Source organism: Castor canadensis, chromosome 10, assembly GCF_047511655.1.
Source record: "Castor canadensis chromosome 10, mCasCan1.hap1v2, whole genome shotgun sequence".
Classification (NCBI taxonomy): domain Eukaryota; kingdom Metazoa; phylum Chordata; class Mammalia; order Rodentia; family Castoridae; genus Castor; species Castor canadensis.
Window position 1 is genome coordinate 140,959,544 of NC_133395.1, and position 21,186 is coordinate 140,980,729.

At 44.8% G+C, this 21,186-nt stretch overlaps 2 protein-coding genes and 1 long non-coding RNA gene across 5 annotated transcripts; 2 read left to right on the forward strand and 1 right to left on the reverse strand.

Annotated features, from left to right (window-relative positions):
- The first annotated feature begins 1,936 nt into the window (after nucleotides 1-1,936).
- LOC141411541 (uncharacterized) lies at nucleotides 1,937-9,992 on the forward strand. The gene is made up of 3 exons (XR_012436377.1): nucleotides 1,937-2,099; nucleotides 9,606-9,775; nucleotides 9,855-9,992. It is a non-coding gene; the product is annotated as an uncharacterized lncRNA (long non-coding RNA).
- On the reverse strand, nucleotides 2,442-12,386 carry Cidec (cell death inducing DFFA like effector c). 3 transcript variants are annotated; one of them, XM_074044379.1, is made up of 6 exons: nucleotides 12,311-12,386; nucleotides 10,939-11,016; nucleotides 9,938-10,094; nucleotides 6,595-6,753; nucleotides 6,321-6,508; nucleotides 2,442-3,033 (listed from the first exon to the last, which is right to left on the reverse strand). In XM_074044379.1, exons 2-6 carry the CDS (start codon nucleotides 10,989-10,991, stop codon nucleotides 2,871-2,873), a joined length of 720 nt encoding a protein of 239 aa, XP_073900480.1. In that variant the 5' UTR covers nucleotides 10,992-11,016; nucleotides 12,311-12,386; the 3' UTR covers nucleotides 2,442-2,870. The 3 variants fall into 3 exon arrangements, with proteins under 3 accessions (XP_073900480.1, XP_073900479.1, XP_020020146.1); XM_074044378.1 differs by lacking the exon at nucleotides 12,311-12,386 and adding an exon at nucleotides 11,275-11,378; XM_020164557.2 differs by lacking the exon at nucleotides 12,311-12,386 and adding an exon at nucleotides 11,260-11,373.
- Nucleotides 12,387-17,772: 5,386 nt separating this feature from the next.
- Jagn1 (jagunal homolog 1) lies at nucleotides 17,773-21,121 on the forward strand. Its single transcript, XM_020164558.2, has 2 exons — nucleotides 17,773-17,990; nucleotides 20,170-21,121. Exons 1-2 carry the CDS (start codon nucleotides 17,902-17,904, stop codon nucleotides 20,630-20,632), a joined length of 552 nt encoding a protein of 183 aa, XP_020020147.1. The 5' UTR covers nucleotides 17,773-17,901; the 3' UTR covers nucleotides 20,633-21,121.
- The last annotated feature ends 65 nt before the right edge of the window (nucleotides 21,122-21,186 follow it).

Genomic DNA, 21,186 nt, shown 5'->3' on the forward strand with positions numbered 1-21,186 from the left:
AGAATGTGTAGATTTCAGTGAACTCCAGGATGTTAAAAAAGCAAAGCAAAGGACAGTATGAATAGATTGTACATGTGTGTATGATGTATATTTATTTGTTCATTATATACTTCTGCATTTCTGAAAGGACACAAATGAGATGGCGGTTGCTTCTGGTGAAGGAATTGAGGGGGTGCAATGCTCCCTTTCACTTCCTTCTCTTACGGTTAGCTAGGTGCTGCCTCCTCCAGGCTCCCACTGCACTTGGCCAACAGCTGTGTATCACCTCTGCTGTGGTTCCCCAAAGTTCAGGTGGAAAACTTAATCCTCAAATTCATGTTAATGGTATTTGGAGGCCGTTGGAAGTAATTAGGACTAAATGAGGTCATGCAAGTGGGTATTAGCAGCAGTCTTGATGGCAGTAGCAGCTTTAGAGGAAGGGGAAGAAAGAGATCCTCTTCCTCTGTCCTGTGATGCCGTCCTATCTTGTGCTGCAGCACGCAGGCCCTTGGATATTGTGAGCAGCCCCCAGAACCACAACCCAAACAAGCTATTTTTAAAAATAAATTAGCAAGCTTCAGGTGTTGTTTGTTTGTTTGCTTGTTGCTGTGCTGAGAATGGAATCCAGAGCCTCAGGGATCTAGGCCAAGTACTCTAATAGGCATGACAGCCCATTGCCAGGTATTTTATTATAGCAACAAAAAACAGACTGGAGGGGGTGGGGTGGGCATGCTGGCACACCGGCTCAAGTGGTAGAGCACTTGCATAACAAGCATGAGGTATGAGGCCCTGAGTTCAAACTCCAGTACAACCAAAAAACAAAAACAAAAGCAAAACCAAACCAAACTAAGAGCCAGGGGCTGCTGGCTCACACCTGTAATCCTAGCCACTCAGAAGGCGGAGATCATGAGGATCACAGTTCCAAGCCAGCCCTGGACAAATAGTTCTTGAGATCCTATATCGAAAATACCCATCACAGAAAAGGGCTGGTGGAGTGGTTCAGGCAGTAAGAGCACCTGCTTAGCAAGCGTGAGGCCCTGAGTTCAAATCCCACTGCTGCCAAATAATAATAATAATGTCACAAATGTAGCCCAGGCTGGGGAGAATTTTGGCAAAATGCATGTAATTTTCTTATTTAGGGCTCCACCTTAAGTGTGTGACTGTGTTTTGTTACAGGCCCCTCAGTATTTTAGAATCCTTCTGCAAGGCCTCCTGTGCATCCCAGGACCAACTTGAGCAAGGACTAAGGGAAGACTTGGCCAGCAGGCTGGTTTGCCATCCACCTTAGCTACAGCAGACCTTTCCACTAGTAGTTCCTGTCCCCAGGACAGGCCATTCCCCCACTTGGCCTGACCTCTGGACCTCCTGAAGCTCCTGCTCCTTTATCTTTGGAGTTTTCCCTCCCCGCATCATGGCAGGCTGTTCCCATCCCACAGCTGCTTTCAGTCCACCAAATTTTCCCTGGACTGAGTCTGTAGACTCACTGGAATAAATACTAGCGTACACTACTCCCTCCAGTTCACTTATAACTTTACAGGAGAAGCAGGGACGCCACGGCTTCAGCAAGGCTAGAAGAGGAATAATGCAAACATTGTACCTCTGGGCTAGAAGGCCAACCCCATGGAGCCAGACTTGCACAGAGCCAGCCTCCAGCCATAACTGCAAGTGCAGAACAGCCCAGAATAGAAAGTGCTCTTCAGCTGCTCTTGGCTACTCTTGCCACATGGCTACAGGCATGGGGCAGCTGCCAGAAACAGCTTCCCAGACTAGCTTGGGTAACCCAGCCCTTTGTCTTAGTCTCTACTAAATCCAAATAGGCTTTATCAGAAGGGTTATGAAATGGGATGTTTTGAAACTGAGAGTCACAGACCAAAGTACTATCGCCTACAAGCCTAGCCTCTGTGTGACTTGGCTGTTATTAAAAAATGCTAGCCAACTTACACTGATGAGACACTAGTCCTCTTTGGAGCTCACTTTGTTTTCTGTTTGTTTGTTTGTTTGCTTGTTTTGACATCGCCTCCTACATGCTAGGCTAGCACTCTACCACTGCTAGTGGCTCACTTTGCAGTCATGAGGTTGGAAGTTCTGAGCATGGAAGGGAAGGTACCTGGCAAGCTAAGGTAGGCATTGGTGGAGAATTAATTGCCTTGTAGCTTGACTAGTGTTTCTCACCTAAACACTTTGAAGGTTATTATAAAATGTGACACCAAGGAGTTAGAAGAGTGAATTAATCCACCCAGATGGACAAATTTCATTTAAAAATTGACATTTGTGTTGATTACATGGTCTACTCAAATCTCGAATTCAGCAGACTTCCAAAATCAACTGTAACATTTTTTGATAGAAAAATCGCTGTTTCCTGTAATACTGCATCATGGAGAATGACTTAGCAACAGAGTCTTCTCTTCCCTTATCCCTTCCCAACCCTCCAGTCCCATCCCTGAAGAGCAGAGGCAAAGATGTGACTGCATAAATAATTTATTGCAAACTTTCTAATAGCATACATTAGTAGGCTAAAAAATTCACTCAAGAGTATTCTGGGATGGAGGGCAAGAAGGAGGGAGAGGTATGAAAGTACAGCAAGTGAACACAGATTACATTACGGAGAGGTGGACTTAATGCCATAGTTTGCCAGTGGCCAGTCTGGGCCAGCTAAGCTGCCTAGGGCAGGAAGGAGGTTGCTGGGTCAGGCTAGGAAATGCAAGTTCTCCTCTGACTGCCCACCCCTACTTCAAGTCCTTCCTTCTGATTCCTCATTCATGATCCTATGCAGTGAGGAGGCATGGGGAGATAAAAAGCTCTCTAATTGCCAGGCGTGTGGGTGCTACCAACTAAGCAAGGGGTCCCCCATTTAGTCCTTGGCTGGAGAAGGCCTCCAAAGACTTGGGCCTTCATTGCAGTATCTTCAGACAGGCTGGGATGAGGGATGGGGCCTTGGCCTTGGAGGGCTGACCTTCTTCTGTGGCATCCAGAAACTGCTGCATGTAACTGGAGGTGCCAAGCAGCATATGGCCTGTGAGCTGCATGCTGAAGAGGGCCCAGCGGAGCACTTCCCTGGGAGAATGACAAGGCACTCAGGTCAGAAACATGCAATAGCCTCCTCCCCTACATTCCTATGCTGGCTTGGAGGAGTTGCTTTCAAATTAGCTTTCTTCATTAATATAATTTGAATACCACTGAGGTGGGATGACTACAATATTCCACAGCAATGCACAGACAGGAATGGGGCTGTTTTCCTTCAGCCAACGGGACCAGGTCAGGCAACACTTGCAATCCTACCTTGACTGAGATTCCCCGAACCTCCTTAAGTGTCTCATGCAAAACTCAATAATAAGGCCTTTTATTTTCTTTGTGTTATGCTAAGCAGGTGTTCTACCACTGAGCTCATAACCGGTCCTATACTTCTGAACCAACCAGATTAAATTCATAACATGGTTTTACCCTTTATGCACTCTGTTCCAGACTCTGAAGTCTTTCCAGGTCACTTGTCATTTTCTTTTCCTTTTCTTTTTTTCTTTTTTTTTTTTTTTTTGTGATTCTGGGGCTTGAACTCAGGGCCTATACCTTGAGCCACTCCACAAGTCCATTTTTGTGATTTTTTTTTTTTTGAGGTTGGGTCTTGAGAACTATTCACCCAGGCTGGCTTTGAACCACTATCCTTCTGATCTTCTGATCTCTGCCTCCTGAGGAGCTAGGATTACAGGTATGAGCCACCAGCACCCAGCTCTTGTGGTCATTTTCAGAGTGCTAAACGTGACACTCCCTCAAGCCTGCTGTTACCATGTACTGAGGACACAACTTGAACCGGATAGACCTGAGTTCTAATCCAGTCTAGCACTTTTAAAAAATATTTTAATTCTATACTTACTGTATTTTTTCTTTATCTAAATTGTTCTAGTTCTGAGCTGCAGCTTCCTCACATGTAAAATGGGTTATGACATTGAAATAACATAAAGCCATTAGTATGGTTTCTGATGTATAGGAAGTAGGGGAAATGCAGTGACAAGAAAAGCTGGAATGCTAGACAACTTTACCTAAATTTTCCTAGCATATATGAGGCCTTGGTTTCCATCCCCAGCACCACAAAAAATAAAGTGTGTGTGAAGAGAGAGAGTGTGTGTGTGTGTGTGTGTGTGTGTGTGTTTAAATGCTTTATTGAGAAGCAGTTTCTCAAATTAGAGAACCAAGACTTTAAGCCTAGACAATTGCCTTAAAAAGGAGTGAAATTCTGACATATTCTACAACATGGGTGAACCTCAAAAACATTACGGTAAGTGGAAAAAGCTAGCTATGAGTGAACTAGTATTGTATGAGTTACCTAGGATAGACAAACTGAAAGACAGAAAGTAGAATAAAGGTTACCAGGGTCTAGTGGGAGGTACAGTCTCTGTTAGGGATGATGAAAAGGTTCTGGAAGTGAACAGTGACGGAGGTTGTGCAACACTGAAAGCACACTTAATGCCACTGAATTGGACACATAAATGGTACATTTTGTGGTACATTTATTTTACCACAATTTTTTAAAAATCATAGTGACACTGGTAAGCCACTAAGCTGGCTCCAGTTTGCCATTGCTTTTTTCTTGTGGGGGGAGAGGGGGAACTGGGGTTTGAACTCAGGGCTTCACGCTTACAAAGCAAGTGCTCTGCCACTTGAGCCACACCTCCAGTCCATTTTGCTTTCCTTACTTTTTGGAGATGGGGTCTTGTGAACTATTTGCCCAGGCTGGCCTCAAACTGTGATCCTTTCAATCTCATCCTCCCAAGTAGCTAGGATTATAGACGTGAGCCATCTGTGCCCAACTGGCATTGCTTTTTGATACCGAGGTATCTACTGTGTTTTGGTTTGAGAGTCCCACTTCCCCTAAACAGACTGAGTTTTAAGACTGAAACTTCATGTTCTAGATTTTTAAATCTGCCAAATTCTGGCAGCAAGCCCAGACCAACAGGGCAGGATGTGCCATAGAACCAGCTCCACCGTCCTTTGGCTGCTGTCACTGGCAAACAGCCACGGAGCCTCAGTTCTCTCATCTGAAGCTGGGTATGCAGAGGATAATCTGAGAGAGACAAGAAGACTGATACCTCTATATATGTTCTGGCAGAGCTCTTAGGACCCTTAACAGGATTTCTCAGAAGTCCCCTGAGAACCAGGATGATAAAATCTCCATTCATTCTACTGTGTGTATGTGTGTGTGTGTGTGTGTGTGTGTGTGTGTGTGTGTGGCTGGGACTGAGCCCAGGGCCTCCTGCATGCTAGGTAAGCAGTCTACCTCTGAGTCACACCCTGGCCCTCTACAGTTATTTAAATAATTACTACATGCCAGCAGTCACCAGATTTCAGGGGCAATAGAGACTCTTGCCCTCTTAGAACTTGTTCTAGAACCTTGTTCATCTCTGTCTTTTAAGTTTGCAGCACAGGTCAGGGCACATAGCAGGCACTCAGTAAACACCACATGAAGCCATTAGGGAGGGACAGAATCTGTCAGAAGAAACTCACTAGTCTGTGTTCTGCTTCTCCCTAGTTTGGTGGCTGTGGACTGACTGTATGGCTTCAGTCTCAGAGACTGTATCCATCTAATGGGCAGGAGTGCTCCAGAACAACACTGGAGCAGTTACATTTGGGGAATACCAACCATAACAGCACTTGTCCTATGACTTTCCTGTGATACTTGGTTAGACCTTCAAAGCAAAGGCTTATAAGACAATGGACTCTTGTCCATAAGACATTCAAGTTCACTCTGTCCTATGGCAGGACAATAGTTTTATCCCTTCTACCACCATGGAAAAAGCGAATTTGTGTCTACAAATTTAATTCATCATTATTACTGGACCTATAAATGTGTGGGACTTTGAATTGTCATTTGAATTAGTTGCAACTTCTTGCTAGTTCTGTCAGTGATTACTGAGTTAATTAAAATCTTTGACCCATGTTTATTTTTAAAAAGTTGGTTAGCAGGGCTGGCAGAATGGCTCAAGTGGTAGAGCACCTACCTAGCAAGCATGACTTCGAACCCTAGTACTGCCAAAAAAAAAAAAGTTATTAGGAGACTATTTTGGAAATTTTACTTCTTTTAGATGAAAAAGTGTACTTTGCCATAACAGAATATAATCATAGAAGCTGTGCCTAGGCCCCAGCAGCAGTAAGTGTGCCCCTTTGGCACACCCTAGGGTTACCCAAAGCACTCAGGTAAACCACAAAGCTCTGTACAAATGCTGACTATTGAGTTTCGTTAGCATAGTGCCAGACCCAGGCCCTGAGAGGGCTGGGCCCCAAGTAGACAGACAGACGCCCTGTCTTTGCATCATAGGCACCCCATCTCCAGCTCATCCCAATCTACTCACTTCACAATGTGCTTGGCCCGGTAGCAGTGCAGGTCATAGGAAAGTGAGTATGTGTCATAGAGAGTCGCCTTCACATTCAGGCAGCCAATGAAGTCCTGTGGGTTCAGCTTGTACAGGTGAAAGGTTACACGGGCCACATCAATCTTCTTGTCAGGCTTGTGAGAGAGGAAGAGTTGGTACCTATTCCCCTGCCACAAGACAAGCATGTGGTTAGTACCCCTCAAGGACTTTTCCTGAGCTCTGAATTTTCTACCCTGCACAGGTAGGACCTTACCTGTTCTGATGGAGGCTGCCATTTCTGCCCCTTTTGGAGGACCATGAACACTGTATCCCCTGCCAGGGCTTGGAAATACTCTTCTGTCTCTACAATTGTGCCATCTTCCTCCAGCACCAGGGAGAAGGGCTTGTCTTTCAGCATCAAGATGTCCTGGACCTGGGGAATAAGATTAGTGATGCTTCTGCTGTCCCCATGGGGCCACAGTGGTGGTACGGGGAAGACCCACCTCACATCACTTCAGCAGCCAGGGAAAGAACAATCAGGCTGGGACACGTGGGATGGCACTGGCACCCAGGCTCTCTATTGTGAGATTCCTACCCAAAGACTCTATACACCTTGGTATCTCTTAACAGTCTAGAACTGTGAATAGTCCAGTAAAATATAATAGGAGTCATCTGTGTAGTTTTTTTATTTATTGAGTTACAAATTTCGCTCTTTTAAAATGCACAATTCACTGGGGAGTGGCTCAAGTGGTAGAGTGCCTACCTAGCAAGCCTAAGGCCCTGCGTTCAAACCCCAGTACCACCCAAGTAAGTAAGTAAGTAAGTAAGTAAATAAATAAAATGTACAATTCATTGTTTTTCAATATATTCAAAAAGTTGTGCAATCATTACCACCATCTAATTTCAGGATATTTTCAGCCTCCCCAGAAAGAAACTCAGTACCCATTAGCAGTCAATTCCCATACCTCCCGTACTCCATCCAGTGGCAGCCTCTACTCTACCATCTATTTTTATGGATTTGCCCCTGCTGGGCAAAACACACAGATGTCTAGTTAAAGAATGTCCTATCAGTCAAGTATGAGACAATTTTAGCACCAATAAATAATCTGCTACTCTCATTATAGCCCACTAAAATAGGAATGCCTGAGTCTCTTTTGATATAAATAAATGAGCAAATTAAAAATTCAATACAGAATTAGATGTTTGCTTAATGAAGAGTCCTGCCCTAGAAGGGGAAATAAAAATATTATATTGAGAAGCTTGACTGAACCACCTTATTCAAATAATCAGAGTTAAATATAATAGTACAAATGAAAACTGTATGTAATTTTGCGAGGACAATCTAGTTTTAATCATATTCCTGCCACAGACATACAACCTGAATTGGGAACTGGATAACACCAAACTAAGGGAATCACAATAATGCCTTATAATCTTTAAAATAATCCAGCCCATGACAGGCAAGCAAAGACTGAGGAACTGTTCCAGAATAAAAAAGACAAAAATAAACACTTGATCCTGACCTGGATCTTTTTGCTACAAAGGAAATTATTGGGACAATTGGCAATACTCCAGTGCAGTCTTATGACCAAGTTATAATACTGTAATGTTTCCTGTTTTCTATGGTTGAGTTATGGCTATATAGGAGAATATTCCTGTATTAGAAAATACTCACTGAAGTATCCAACAGTAATAGGCAGCAGATTGGTAACTTACTCTCCGATGTTCTTGCAAGTTTTGTTAGTTGGCAATTGCTTCAATTGTTAGGTTTGTTTTGTTTTTGTTTGCTTGTTTTTCGGCATACTGGGATTTGAATTCAGAGCCTTGCATTTGCTAGGCAGGTGCTCTATCATTTGAGCCATACCACCAGCCCATTAGTTGTTTTTTGTTTTGTTTTGTTTTGTTTTTTAAAATTCTCATTGGATTTCCTTTTACCTTTTAAAATGAAACACAACTGTTCTTTATCGTGGCCAGAAAGGGACAACCATATCACCATATCTCTGGTCCCTGACAGCCATATCACCTTGCGCTCTCTCCTTTACTCTTTGCTTCCTTCTTTTTGCTGCCAAACTTGGAAATGCAGGCATAGGCTGATGTCCCCTGATCTATCAGATCCTCTCTGACCTGTCTACCATCTTAAGATGGATTCTCACTGTTGTTGCTCCTGCATCCCTTGGCAGTAGGTCACTGATTGGGGAATTTCCAAACTCAGTGGTTCTAAGAATCTCCTGAAATACCACTAAAAAGGAAAATTCCTGGGCTTATCCATGACCCAGTCAGTCTCTGGGGGGACATCTGGGAAGCCAGGACAACAAGGTCATTCTTTTTTTTTTCAGTACTGGGGTTTGAACTCAGGGCCTATACCTTGTGCCACTCCACCAGACCTTTTTTGTGTGTGATGGGTTTTTCCAAAATAGGGTCTGGCAAATGAACTATTTGTCCAGGTTGACCTCAATCCATGATCCTCCTGATCTCTACCTCCTGAGTAGCTAGGATTTCGGGTGCAAGCCACTGGCACCTAGTTAACAAGGTCATTCTGATGGAGGAGGGTGTTCCCAGAGTTCAGAGCAAAAAACAATACTGAGTCCAGACCACAGTGTGGGTGAGTCTTTCTGATTCAAGGCATAGCAGTATAGTGTGGTACAGCCAGAGCCTCACAAAAGAAGACAAATGGTCTCCAGGAAGAGGAGACCTCATTCAGAGGAACAGAGAAGGAGACCTAGCCTATGAGTTAGGTCAGCTATGATTTGTATGTGTTAAGCTGATTTTAGCAGTGGGAATCCTAATTAAGCATTTGACCTGTGCCAGGTGCCTGGGCCAGCAGGTGAGAGGCTCCTAGCCCATGATGCTGATATGCTAAATGGCAAGTGAAGCATGTGGTCAAGTGACGTCTATAAAGCAGAGGTATAGGAGGAGCAGAAGGAAAAGTTACCCCCAACAAAGTGAAGAACGGAAAGGGGGAGGGGATGACATGACAGAGCTCTTCTTGCCTTCTGTAGGTACCAGCCTACAGAAGCTGTGTGCCCTCAGTTTCCTCTTGGAAGCCTACCCAATTGATAAATTAAACAAAGCCTTTCAATGACATTCCATCATGGGAGACAGATTTAAGGAGAATAGCAGAACTGGCTGGACAACTGGAAGGAAACTCTAAAATCTTACTCATGGGGTTGGGGATTTAGCTCAGTGGAAGAGCGCTTGCTTGACAAGGGCAAGGCCCCGAGTTCGGTCCCCAACACCGAACTAAATAAAATAACACAAAATCCTACTCGTTTCTCCAACTTCTAGGCACTTCTGCAAGTCTAAGAACTATGAGAAAAAAGAACCTGAGGGTCCTTCTAGCAAGAAAATTATACCCCCAAAATACCAGTGACCTACTGTCAGTGTGTAGATTGACAATGTACTGTCCTCGTCCCGTCCCCAGACAGAGTTTACTCATCCATGGAACAGCTCTCCAGGTAGGTACTACCAATCCATTGATGTTGACAACAGAAAAGAAACCTGTCACCCTTTAAGACCTGTCCTCCTCCCCTGCAGAATCCCAGTTCATGGCCTGGAAGACAGAGGCAGCTGAAAGGGCCAGCTCTTAGCCGAGGCCCCAGGGCTCACACTGTGTTTACCTTATGGAGGAGATCCTCAAGACTGTATGCCATGATGCCCTTCCGCACCTTCCGGTCAGCTGTGCTTACACGGCAGGGCCGGGCCCTGGGGGCCTTCCGACTGGGCTCAGACAGAACCTGCTGGGTCACCACCGCGGTAGTGCTCACTGCCACAGGCCTGGGGGCAGTTTGGAACATCAGGATGAGCTGACTGATGTCACCAGCCCTTGTCCCACCTCTCCAGACTGGTGCCTCCTCCCCTCCCACCCACCAAACCTGCTCTAAATCGCCTTACTCAAAGCCCACCCAGAGTACCACGTCTCAAATTTGGACGGGAATGCAACTCACTTGAGGGGAGGGGAGAAGGGTTGACTTCAATGCAGATTCCAATTCAGTAGATCTGGGTGGAGCCTGAGGGTCTATGTCTAACAAAAGTTCCAAGTGATGTCACTATTGCTGGTTCTGGGACCATGACCAGCAGCAAAGTGATGTGACTCCCCCTCATTCTCCCTGACTACTTTCCTTTCTTGTCTCACCTATAAAGTGGAATGAAGTGGGAGTCAATGTTAGGCATTTTTGGACTCTGGGGTATACAATATAGAGCCAAAGAAGTGGAGAGAACCTGGATCTTGAATTCAGGCAAGACCAAGTTCAAATGTCTGTTACAGACTTACTAGGTGAGTGAGGATCCCCTCTGTGCTTCAGTTTTCTCATCTAGCAATTTGTTATAATAGCACCCACTTCCCAAAGTTGTGAGCTTAAAGGAGATCAGGAATGAAAGTACTCCGCCTATGCCTTTCTGCTCCGTGGGTGGTGATGGTGGCAGTAGGGGAGGGGATGCATTTACATCACCTGGGGACTTGTTGGAATTGTAAAAATCTCAAGTCCCACTCTAGACTTCCTGAATCAGAATCTGTATTTAACAGTATCCCCACATAACGTGTTAGCCAATAAAATCTGAGAAACTCTAACCCATGGCTCATAGATAGCTCCCCTTCTTTTCTGCCCTTGGCTCTCCTCACCTGGACAGGGATTTGGGGTACAGAAGGCTGAGGGACTTCGTGGCATATTCCATCCTTGTCAGCTGGACTGTGCTGGACCTGGAATGGAGGCAAAAGCAACTGGTTAGGGTCAGAAGGGAGGGTGTCCCTCTCTTTAGTTGGTTAGCACAGCACAATCCAACTTCCATCCAGCAAGCCCCCGCCCTGGTATCTCATTCCAACTCACACACACCTCCTCCAACCCTTCTGTCCTCCTCCCACCCCCCTATACCAACTACAGCCAAGCTGGAACCTCCCACCCCTATCCCGTGGCTCAGCCCCACTCAGCAGCTGCTCTCTCACCCTAGCTCCACTCACTCCATGTTTCTCTGGCCCTGGTTCTGGTTACACTGAGCAGGGATCCCAAACCCAGGCTGAAGAGGCCCTGCCTGGTTTTCTACTCTCCCTGGGGGGTAGAGTCCACTTTACGCTGGCAGGAGGTGAGTCACACCACTTCATGTTTCTGGAGACCTGAAGGTCACCTATAGTTCAGACACTGCACAGGCAGTCATCCCATCTGAGCCTGAGCCTGCTTCTCTCCCATGGACCTTTGAGCAGTTGAGTCCCCTTGAGGTTTCCCACTGGCCAGGAGAACTTTCTGTGAGGATGAAGGCATTCTAGGTTTGTGCTCTCCAACTCCATAAGCTGACAGCCACATGTGGCTATTGAGCACTTGCCCGGTGGCTGTTAGGACTAAGGAACTGGATTATTAATTTTAAAATTTAAAATTTAAAAATTTTAAATTGTTACATTTAAATAGCCAATGTGGCTTTGGGCTCCTGGCAGCCAGACTGGACATTGCAGGTAGCCCTGGACTCACCTGCCACTGTTTTTTCTCCTAAATCTCCATGCTCCAATTCTTGCTGCTCCCAGCATTTGCACAGGATCCCTCCACCCCCACCCGCAGTGCCCATTTGCACAGGATCCCTCCACCCGTAGTGCCTTTCTCTGACTCAGAGTTCAAGGTTTGCCATCGTGATGCCCAGTTTCACTGCTTGTGACTCTTTGGAAAGCCTTCTTAGATGATTCACAGAATGACCACTCCGTCCTACTGTTCCTTGCAGAAGGGCCTCACAGTCTGCTTCTGCTCTAGCCCCCCAACCCTGGTGTGCCTGGCCTGAACTCTTGGCCCTATTCTCAGCCCTCAGTACAAGGAGGGCTGGGCTCAGAGGAAGGAGCACAAGAAGTTGGTATGGAACAAAAACCCCCTCTCCAGTCAGGTAAAATCACTCCTCTCAGCTCAGGGTTCTCTCTGGGCAGCCCCCACAGAGGTACAAGGCGCTCTTTCCCACTTAGTACCACCTAAGCCCCACCACGTCTGCTGTCTAGGAGCAAAAATACCCAAATTCCTCACCTTCCCCTCACAGCCTCTTAGCCTCCTTCCAATAGTGCAGGGCCCAGCACAGCCCAGGCCTCCCTCTAGTTTATTTCCAGCTCCAATGACGCCCCTCCCCTGGCCTTCAGCCCCAGCTGGGGAAAAGAGCATAGGGAATGAGGCTGAAGCTCTCCCGTGGGCATTGCAAGCCAGCCTGACTTCCAGAAACGCCTGAAAGGAGGGAAGAAGGCATATTTTGAAAGCTTTGGAAAGGGGTACGGTTACGAGGCAAGAGAGCACAGAGGGCAGCAGGCATGGGTTGTGGTCCCAGCTCTACCCAACATTGACTGTTTGAGCTGAGCCTTACTTCTGTGAGCCTTACTATTTTTCTCATCTGTATAATCAGGATCTATATGATTTTATACAGTTGTAGTAAGACTTAGTGATACTAGTATGCTAATTCAAAAGTAAAATAAAATGAATTAGTGCAATTTAGGCACTCAGTAGACAGGAGTGATTATTGGTATTATTGATAATGCATTTAATAAATAATAGCAAAGAGAGGGAAACATAAATCTTTTCTGGGAGGTACCAGTGGGAGGTGGGTGGGCACAAGGAAAGGGGGAAAGAGTGTATATGTGAATGTATTTTGTATCCATATATGAAAATAAAAGGATAAAACCTGTTGAAATTGTTCTAAGAATGGGGGAGAGAGGGCAAAAGGGAATATGATGGAGTGGGTAAATCCAACTAAGATATATTTTAAACACATAAGTAAATATCACAATGTATCCCCCTGTACAACTATTGTATACTAACAAAATCATTAAAAAATAATGAAAAACAAAACAAACAAAAATAACAGCAAAGATTAAGACACACACACACACACACACACACACACACACACACACACATACCCATATATATACAGCCTTAAGATAAATGAAAACTTAAGTTTAAGTCCATGTATGCACACTAAAACTGGTACACAAATGTTCACAGCATTATTCGCGATCGCCAGAAGGTAGAAAAAACACAAATGCTCATCCACTGATGACTGGATTTTAAAATGCAACATATCTATAAATAGGGTATTTATTTGTCAATAAAAAGACTATGTGACACTACTATATGAATGAACCTTGAAAACATTACGAAAAGTGTAAGAAACCAGTCACAAAAGACCACATATTGTATGATTCCATTTGTATGAAATGTCCAGAACAAACTGTCTGTAAAATCAGAAAATAGGTTAGTGGTTGATTAGGGCTGAGAGGGGAAGGTGAGGAGAGAATGGGAGAGGCTGCTATTAGCTACAGTTTTTTTTTTCTTTGTCATGCAGATGGAGCCTTGTGAATGCTAGGCAAGGGCTCTACCACTGAGCTGTATCCTTAAACCTCATTTTTTTTTTTTTTTAGTTAGGATCTAATTATGTCACTAGGCTGGCCTTGAATTTGCTATTTAGCCCAGGGTGGTCCCAAACTTGTGATCCTCTTGCCTCCACCTCCTAAATGCTGGGATTACAGGCGTGCACCCCTACATGTTACAATCTATTTTGGTAATGGTTGCACAATCCTGTAAATGTATAAAAAAATCATGAAATTCTACATTTGGGTAAGTTGTATGGTATATGAATTATGCCTTAATAATGTGTTTTAAAAAAGAGTTTAGGGGCTGGGGATGTAGCTCAGTAGTAGAGCACTCACTTGGCATGCTCAAGGCCCTGGGTTCAATCCTCAACACTGCAAAAACAAAATAAAACAAAACAAAATGTTTAAAAAGAGTTTAAGCAGCTGGAGGTGTGGCTCAAGTGATAAGAGTGCCTGCCTAGCAAACATGAGCCCCTTAAATTCAAATTCCAGTACCACCACACACACACAAAAAAAAGATTTTAAATATCTTTTTCTTTTTTTTTTTAACACAGGGTTTCACTCCAGTGCATCAGAAACAGCTGAGGGTTTGTTGAGATTCGGATTGCCAAGCCATACCCTGCAGTTTCTGACTCAGAATATCTAGAATGGAATCTAAGAATTTTCGTTTTTCTGTCTCCCCTTCTTCCTCCTCCTCTCTGCCTCTCTCTCTCTTTCTCTCTCTTTTGTGGTGCTGAGACTCAAACCCAGGGCCTCCATTACATGCTCTCCCACTGAGCTGCACCCACATCCTGGCATTTACATTTCTAGCAGATCCCCAGGTGAGGGTAAAGCTGTGGCTGCACAAGGACCCGCTTTGAGAACCACGGGTTTAGCACTAGCTATGTGATCTGCTGTCTAAGTTTCAGTTTGATCTGACAAATGAGAATAAAATTAACTCCTGTTCCATTAGGTTTCCATGAAAATTGAGAGATCATAACTCATTTCAGAGCCTTTTTGTCATCAGAGCTGAATAAATAGCAGGTAATGTTAGTGGACTCCTAGGCCAGAGGCCTGATCTGGGAGTCCCAACAGACCAGATTCTGCCATCTGCCACTTCAAGAGTTCAGAGTGACACATGGTGGTGAAGCAGGAAAGGAATTTAACCAGTGGGCCATACCAGGAAGAATGGGGACCAGTGTGCTAAACCCTGTCTTTTGGGTACCAATGATAGCTCCAACATCATATAGAGCAAGAACAACAGTAGGGGGAAGAAGTACGCACAGCAAAGCAGTCTTGGTCCAACTGGTCTGGTTGATCATTATCTCAAGTCTGGTTCTGTGGGAAACTGGAGCCAGGAGAGAGGAACAGGAAGCAGAGAGCAAGAGGATCATGGTTCAAGACCAGCCTGGGCAAATAATTCATGAGACCCTACCTTGAAAATATTCAACTCAAAAAAGAACTGGTGGAATGGCTCAAGGTGTAGGCCCTGAGTTCAAACCCCAGTACTGCAAAAAATAAATAAAAAAGAAAATATATATTCCAAGTACCATCATAGACAAGAAGTTAATCCATTTTCTCTCTCCCTCCTTCCCTCCTCCCCCTATATTTATATAAATTAAGAAGACCAACAGCACAACAAAAATATGGAGAAAATATATACACTTCAGAGAAAAGAAATACAAATGGTCCTTTGACATATGAAAATATGTTTGATCTCACAGAAATGTAGATGCAGCTTTAAACTACACTAACTGCCATTTTTCAGCTTGCTAGGCTGATGCTCTAACACATAACCCACTCCGTCAGCCCTAGACCTATTTATTGAAAATGCAAAACTGGGGCTGATGGCTTGGGTCAAGTGGCAGAGCACCTGCTTAACAATCACAAGGCCCTGAGTTCAAATCCAAATACTGAAAAAAAAAAAACTGGCAAAACTATGTCACTCTTGGTATAACCCTGATATAAAGTTTTAAGTCTGCTGCAGCCTTCAAATGCTCCAGTCACTCTGAAGTTTTTCAGTGTTTCTCAGAGTCAGGCCCTCTCTGGGTTTTGAGCCTTCACACCTTCAGTTCTTTCTCCTCATCTCTTTACTCCAGTTAATTCCTGCTCAGACACAGGTCTCCACCTAGATGCTGGCACTCTGGAGAGACTTTCTTAACCTTGAGATTCCTCCTCTTTGCCCGCTTTGGCCTCCTGTGCTTTCACTTCCTAGCACTGACCACCCTAACTCATAGCTTCAGGGGTAGAAGTTCTCCCCCCACCAGACTGTCATGCCTGGTCTGTTTCATTTCTATGTCTCCAGATCTAGCATAGCAACCTAGTGCATAGCTGTTTGTTTGTTTTGTTTTTTCTTTTCTGTTTTTTTTTCAGACAACATAATTTAAAAAATTGTTTGTTTTGTTTTCTTATTGATGCTGAAGATCAAACCCAGGACTTCTCAAGTGCAAGTATTCTATCTCTAGGAGTTATGTCTCAGACCCTATTTATTTATTTATTTTTTGTAGGGACAAGGTTTGAACCCAGGTCTTCACACTTGCAAAGCAGGCACCCTACCACTTGAGCCACTCCTCTATTCTACTTTGCTCTGGTTATGTTGGAGATGGGGTCTTGGGTATTATTTGCCCAGGCTGGCCTTGAGCCTCCATCCTCCTGATCTCAGCCTCTCAAATAGCTAGGATTATAGGCATGAGCCACTGGTACCCAGCTTTTATTTTTATTGCAATAAAATGTACATAACAAAAATTTACCTGTTTAATCACTCAGTATACAGTTCAGTGGTATTAGGCATACCCATATTGCTGTGTAACCAACATAACCATTTATTTCCTGATTTTTCATCATCCCAAACAGAAACTCAGCACTCATCAAACATTTCCTCCCCGTTGCCCACTCCACCCCAGCCCAGAACCTGGCAGTCACCATTCTACTTTTCTCCTCTACAGAAAATGTAACATTTTATTTGGAAATAGTTTCTTTCATGGCCTTGACATTTCAAAAGAGCACACTCCAGCTCTGTGGTAGAGTGTCCCTCAGTATGCTGGGTCCTTAGTGTGTCACCATGTATCAAGGTGGCATTATTGGTCAAGGCAACACGCCACGTTTCCTCACTGTAAAGTTACCATTTTCTCTTTGTGGTTTTTAAGTGATCTCTGGGGAGAAAATTTAGAAACTGTATGAATGATGTGTGCTAGTGGGAAAAATTCCCGGACAAATCTAGGCATCAGTTTCCCCGCCTGTGAAATGAGGACAGCGCGTTCAACACCAATACTGCAACTTTAAAAAGTGCAAGTTCAGCATCATTCTGAGTGAGGTCAGCCTGGCCCAAAAGACCAAAAATCATATGTTCTCCCTCATATGTGGACATTAGATCAAGGGCAAACACAACAAGGGGATTGGACTTTGATCACGTGATAAAAGGGAGAGCACACAAGGGAGGGGTGAGGATAGGTAAGACACCTAAAAAATTAGCTAGCATTTGTTGCCCTTAACGCAGAGAAACTAAAGCAGATACCTTAAAAGCAACTGAGGCCAATAGGAGAAGGGGACCAGGAACTAGAGAAAAGGTGAGATCAAAAAGAATTAACCTAGAAGGTAACACCCACGCACAGGAAATCAATGTGAGTCAATGCCCTGTATAGCTATCCTTATCTCAACCAGCAAAAACATTTGTTCCTATTATTGCTTATACTCTCTCAACAACAAAATTAGAGATAAGGGCAAAATAGTTTCTGCTGGGTATTGAGGGGGTCGGGGGGAAGAAGGAGGGGGCGAGGGGGGATAAGGGAGGGGGTGGAAGAAGGGGGGAGAAATGTCCTAAACATTGTATGCATGCACATATGAATAAAATAAAAATTTTAAAAAATAATAAAAAAATTAAAAGTGCAAGTTCGGGGACCCCCAGTTTCCGGTTTCCTCCGCATTCCCCTTCTCATATCTACAAATAAAATCTTTCCGACCTCTGCAATTAAAAAAAAAAGTGCAGTTCAGGACAAATCTTTGGGCAAACAGCAAAAAGATGCCAAAGCTGAGGACCAGTTTTTTGCACGCTCCAGTCCCTGAGGGCCGGGGGTGGGCCCGAGAGAGCGAGGGCGCATGCGCGGGGAGTAACCATAGAGTTGCTCCAGCCAGGACAGAGAGACCGGAAGTTCTCCTCGTGGCGCCGCGGGGCTGCTGGGTAACTGAGCCCAGGCGCTGGAATAGAGTCCGTAGGTGGTTTGGCTGTCTTGTTGCGGTAGCGGGTTGGCGTGAGGTCTTTGGGGGTTCTGGTTGGGCACAATGGCGTCTCGGGCAGGCCCGCGAGCGGCCGGCACCGATGGCAGCGACTTTCAGCACCGGGAGCGCGTCGCCATGCACTACCAGATGAGGTATGAGTGAGCACCGACGCCTCCCGGGCTTGGGAAGCGACGTCGGCCCAGCCTCCGGCTCTTGCTTCCCAGCCAGTCCCCGTGACGGCCTCGGGCCTGTCCCCGGTCGGGGGAAGTCCCGTCGCCCCCGCGAGGTCCACACCTTGACTCGCCCTGTGCCTTTAGGGGAACCGACCCGCTCGGGCTCTGAGTCACCTCGGTGTTGGCTACGCTGGGTGACCTTGGAAACCTAATTTCTTTTACTTTGTTATGTGTGTTTGATTTTTTTTTTGACACAGGATCTTATTTTGTAGCCCAGGCCGGCCTTGAACTCACGATTCTCCTGCCTCTACCTCCTGAGTGCTGGAATTACAGGCTTACATCACCGGAAATCTCATTTCTAATGAAACCTCTGTTCCCCCATCCTCAGAGGGAGAAAATAAGCCACCTTTTAGGTTTCAATGAAAAGTTGGCACATATTTCATGTAAGAGATGTAGCATAAGGGCCCACAACATAATAGTACATGGCAGCTTTTTTTTCTGACAGTACAGGGGTTTGAACTCCGGCTTCATGCTTGCTATACAGGCGCTCTACCGCTTGAGCCACGCCTCCAGCTCTTTTTGCTCTGGTTATTTTGGAGATGAGGTGGCCCTTTTTGTCCCAACCAGCCTGGACCACAATCCTATTTTATGCTTCCTGCCCTAGCTGGGATGACAGTCACGGGCCACAAGGTCCATCTTTTTCTGTTGAGATGGAGTCTGCAAACAAACCAACATCCCAACCACACCCCCCCTTCCAACCGTGATTCTGACAGATGGAGTCCACTCTACCCAGCTTTTGGTTGAGAAGAGGTCTTGTGCTGACCTGGCTTCCAATTGTAGTCCTCCCAATGTCAACCTTCCAAGTAGCTAGGATTACAGGTGTGAGCCACTGGTACCCAGCTCATTCAATAAATTTTTAATGAACTTCTACCTATCCTGCAATTGTGTTAGGCCCTGGGGATATAATAGCATAAACAGATCTGGTCTTTGTTTAAATATTATGTTTTCAATAAAAAAGTATTTAAAAAGAAAAGCAAAATTAGTCCCTGCTTTTATAGAGTTTAAGTCTAGAATTGACTGTTGTTTCTGCTTTTCCACATTCTCTATTATTTAAAAATTTAAAAAAAGATATTTCTTCCTTAAATTCACTGAATTCTCCCAGAATGTTCTTTGCATCTTTCTCTTTGCAGAGTTTTAAAGAATGAACAAGTTCTTTGGGTCCTCATTTATTTTTCAAACTTAAGGCCCTGCATAATGGGGCCTCACAACCCAAGCAAGTGTTTCCATACTCCCAAGTGTTGTCCTTGGGAGTATGGAAAGAATACATTTGGGACCTGAAAGATTTTTTTTAAATTTAAAAAATAATGTACTTCCTTTAGGAAAACCGTAGCTGGAGAAGTATGGGCAGCCAGAACTGATTATCTTGTTGCCAGTAAATAACTAAATAACTTCTCCCTCTAGGCTGTACTTTTTTTTTTTTTTTAATGGTACTGGGGTTTGAACTCAGGGCCTCACACTTTCTAGGCAGGCACTCTACCACTTGAGCTATTCCACCACCCTTTTTTTTGTGATGGGTTTTTTTGAGATAGGGTCTCTGGAACTATTTGCCTGGCTGGCCTCAAACCGTGATCCTCCTGATCTCTGTCTCCTGAGTAGCTAGGATTACAGGCACTTGGCTTTTATAGCCATGTGCCACCACTATTATGTCTTTAAACTGATTGTCCTATCTTTGCAACTTTATGTCCATCTACCACCCCTCCTCATGTATTCTTGCCACATTCAACCACTCGATTTCCTGGAACACAAGTGCTTATGTCTTTGTGCCTGCATGCTCTTGCCTCTGCATAGAATTCCTATCTCCCCCCATCCCTCAGAACCTAACTGAAATACCTGCCTCCTCTAGGTAGCCTTCTCTGATACTCATTCCCATGCAGAATTGATTCCTCCCATGCTCCCATATATCTTGGAACATATTTACTCGAACTTTTTCACTTTGTTTTCTCGTTACTTTTTCCTCCTTTGTTTCTTGTGCATGGCCTCTATCAGAGACTGTATCATTCAAATTTGTCTCCCTGTATCCGGTATAGTTGCTTGGTGTATAGTTGGTGGTCAGAAAAATTTGAATGAAAGGTGCTTCTCCCTTTGCTTTGCCCCACAGTGTGACCCTCAAGTATGAAATCAAGAAGCTGATCTACGTGCATCTGATCGTATGGCTGCTGCTGGTTGCCAAGATGAGTGTTGGACACCTGAGGCTCTTGTCACATGATCAGGTGGCCATGCCATATCAGTGGGAATACCCATATTTGCTGAGCATTGTGCCCTCTCTTTTGGGCCTTCTCTCTTTCCCTCGCAACAACATAAGCTACCTGGTGCTCTCCATGATCAGCATGGGGCTCTTTTCCATTGCTCCTCTTATTTACGGCAGCATGGAGATGTTTCCTGCTGCACAACAACTCTACCGCCATGGCAAGGCCTACCGCTTCATCTTTGGTTTTTCTGCCGTCTCTGTCATGTACCTGGTGTTGGTGCTGGTAGTCCAAGTGCATGCCTGGCAGCTGTACTACAGCAAGAAACTCCTAGACTCTTGGTTCACCAGCACACAGGAGAAGAAACGTAAATGAAGCCTGTTTGATGGACTGCTCTGTGAGGTGAAGCCTGGACCTCCCATTGAGCAGAGTGAGAAGTAGAAGAGCTGGTGGTTTGGGCAGCTGTAATGTTCATACCTAGGGCCAGGCTAAGCCCAGTTTTGGCCTAGAGTTCACCTGTTACTATCTGCTGAAGTGGCAAAAATGCATTTTAATTTATTCCCGGTTGGCTAAAACTGGGTGACCAACAGCTGTGAAACAAATTTCAGCTAGTTGAAGTTAAGGCCATTTGGTGTTTTCCTTTAAGACTGAGCCTTAGCCTTGTCTCCTCTTGGTCATTCCCTCCACTTCCATTCGTCATTCTTCACCACAAAGACTGAAGGAGATTGGAATAAATCAAATTCTTCTTCAATCTATAGGTCACAGGGCAGAAAACATTTGGGAAGCTGCTCCCTCTACAGGCTGTGCTCTCTACTGCAAAACGTTTTAATTAAAAAACCTCAATAAAGTTAAGACTGCCCTGTACACCCTGCGCCTTGTGTTTGGGATTTGGTAGTATGAAAGGTGTGTTGCTTGAGTGGCTGTAAACA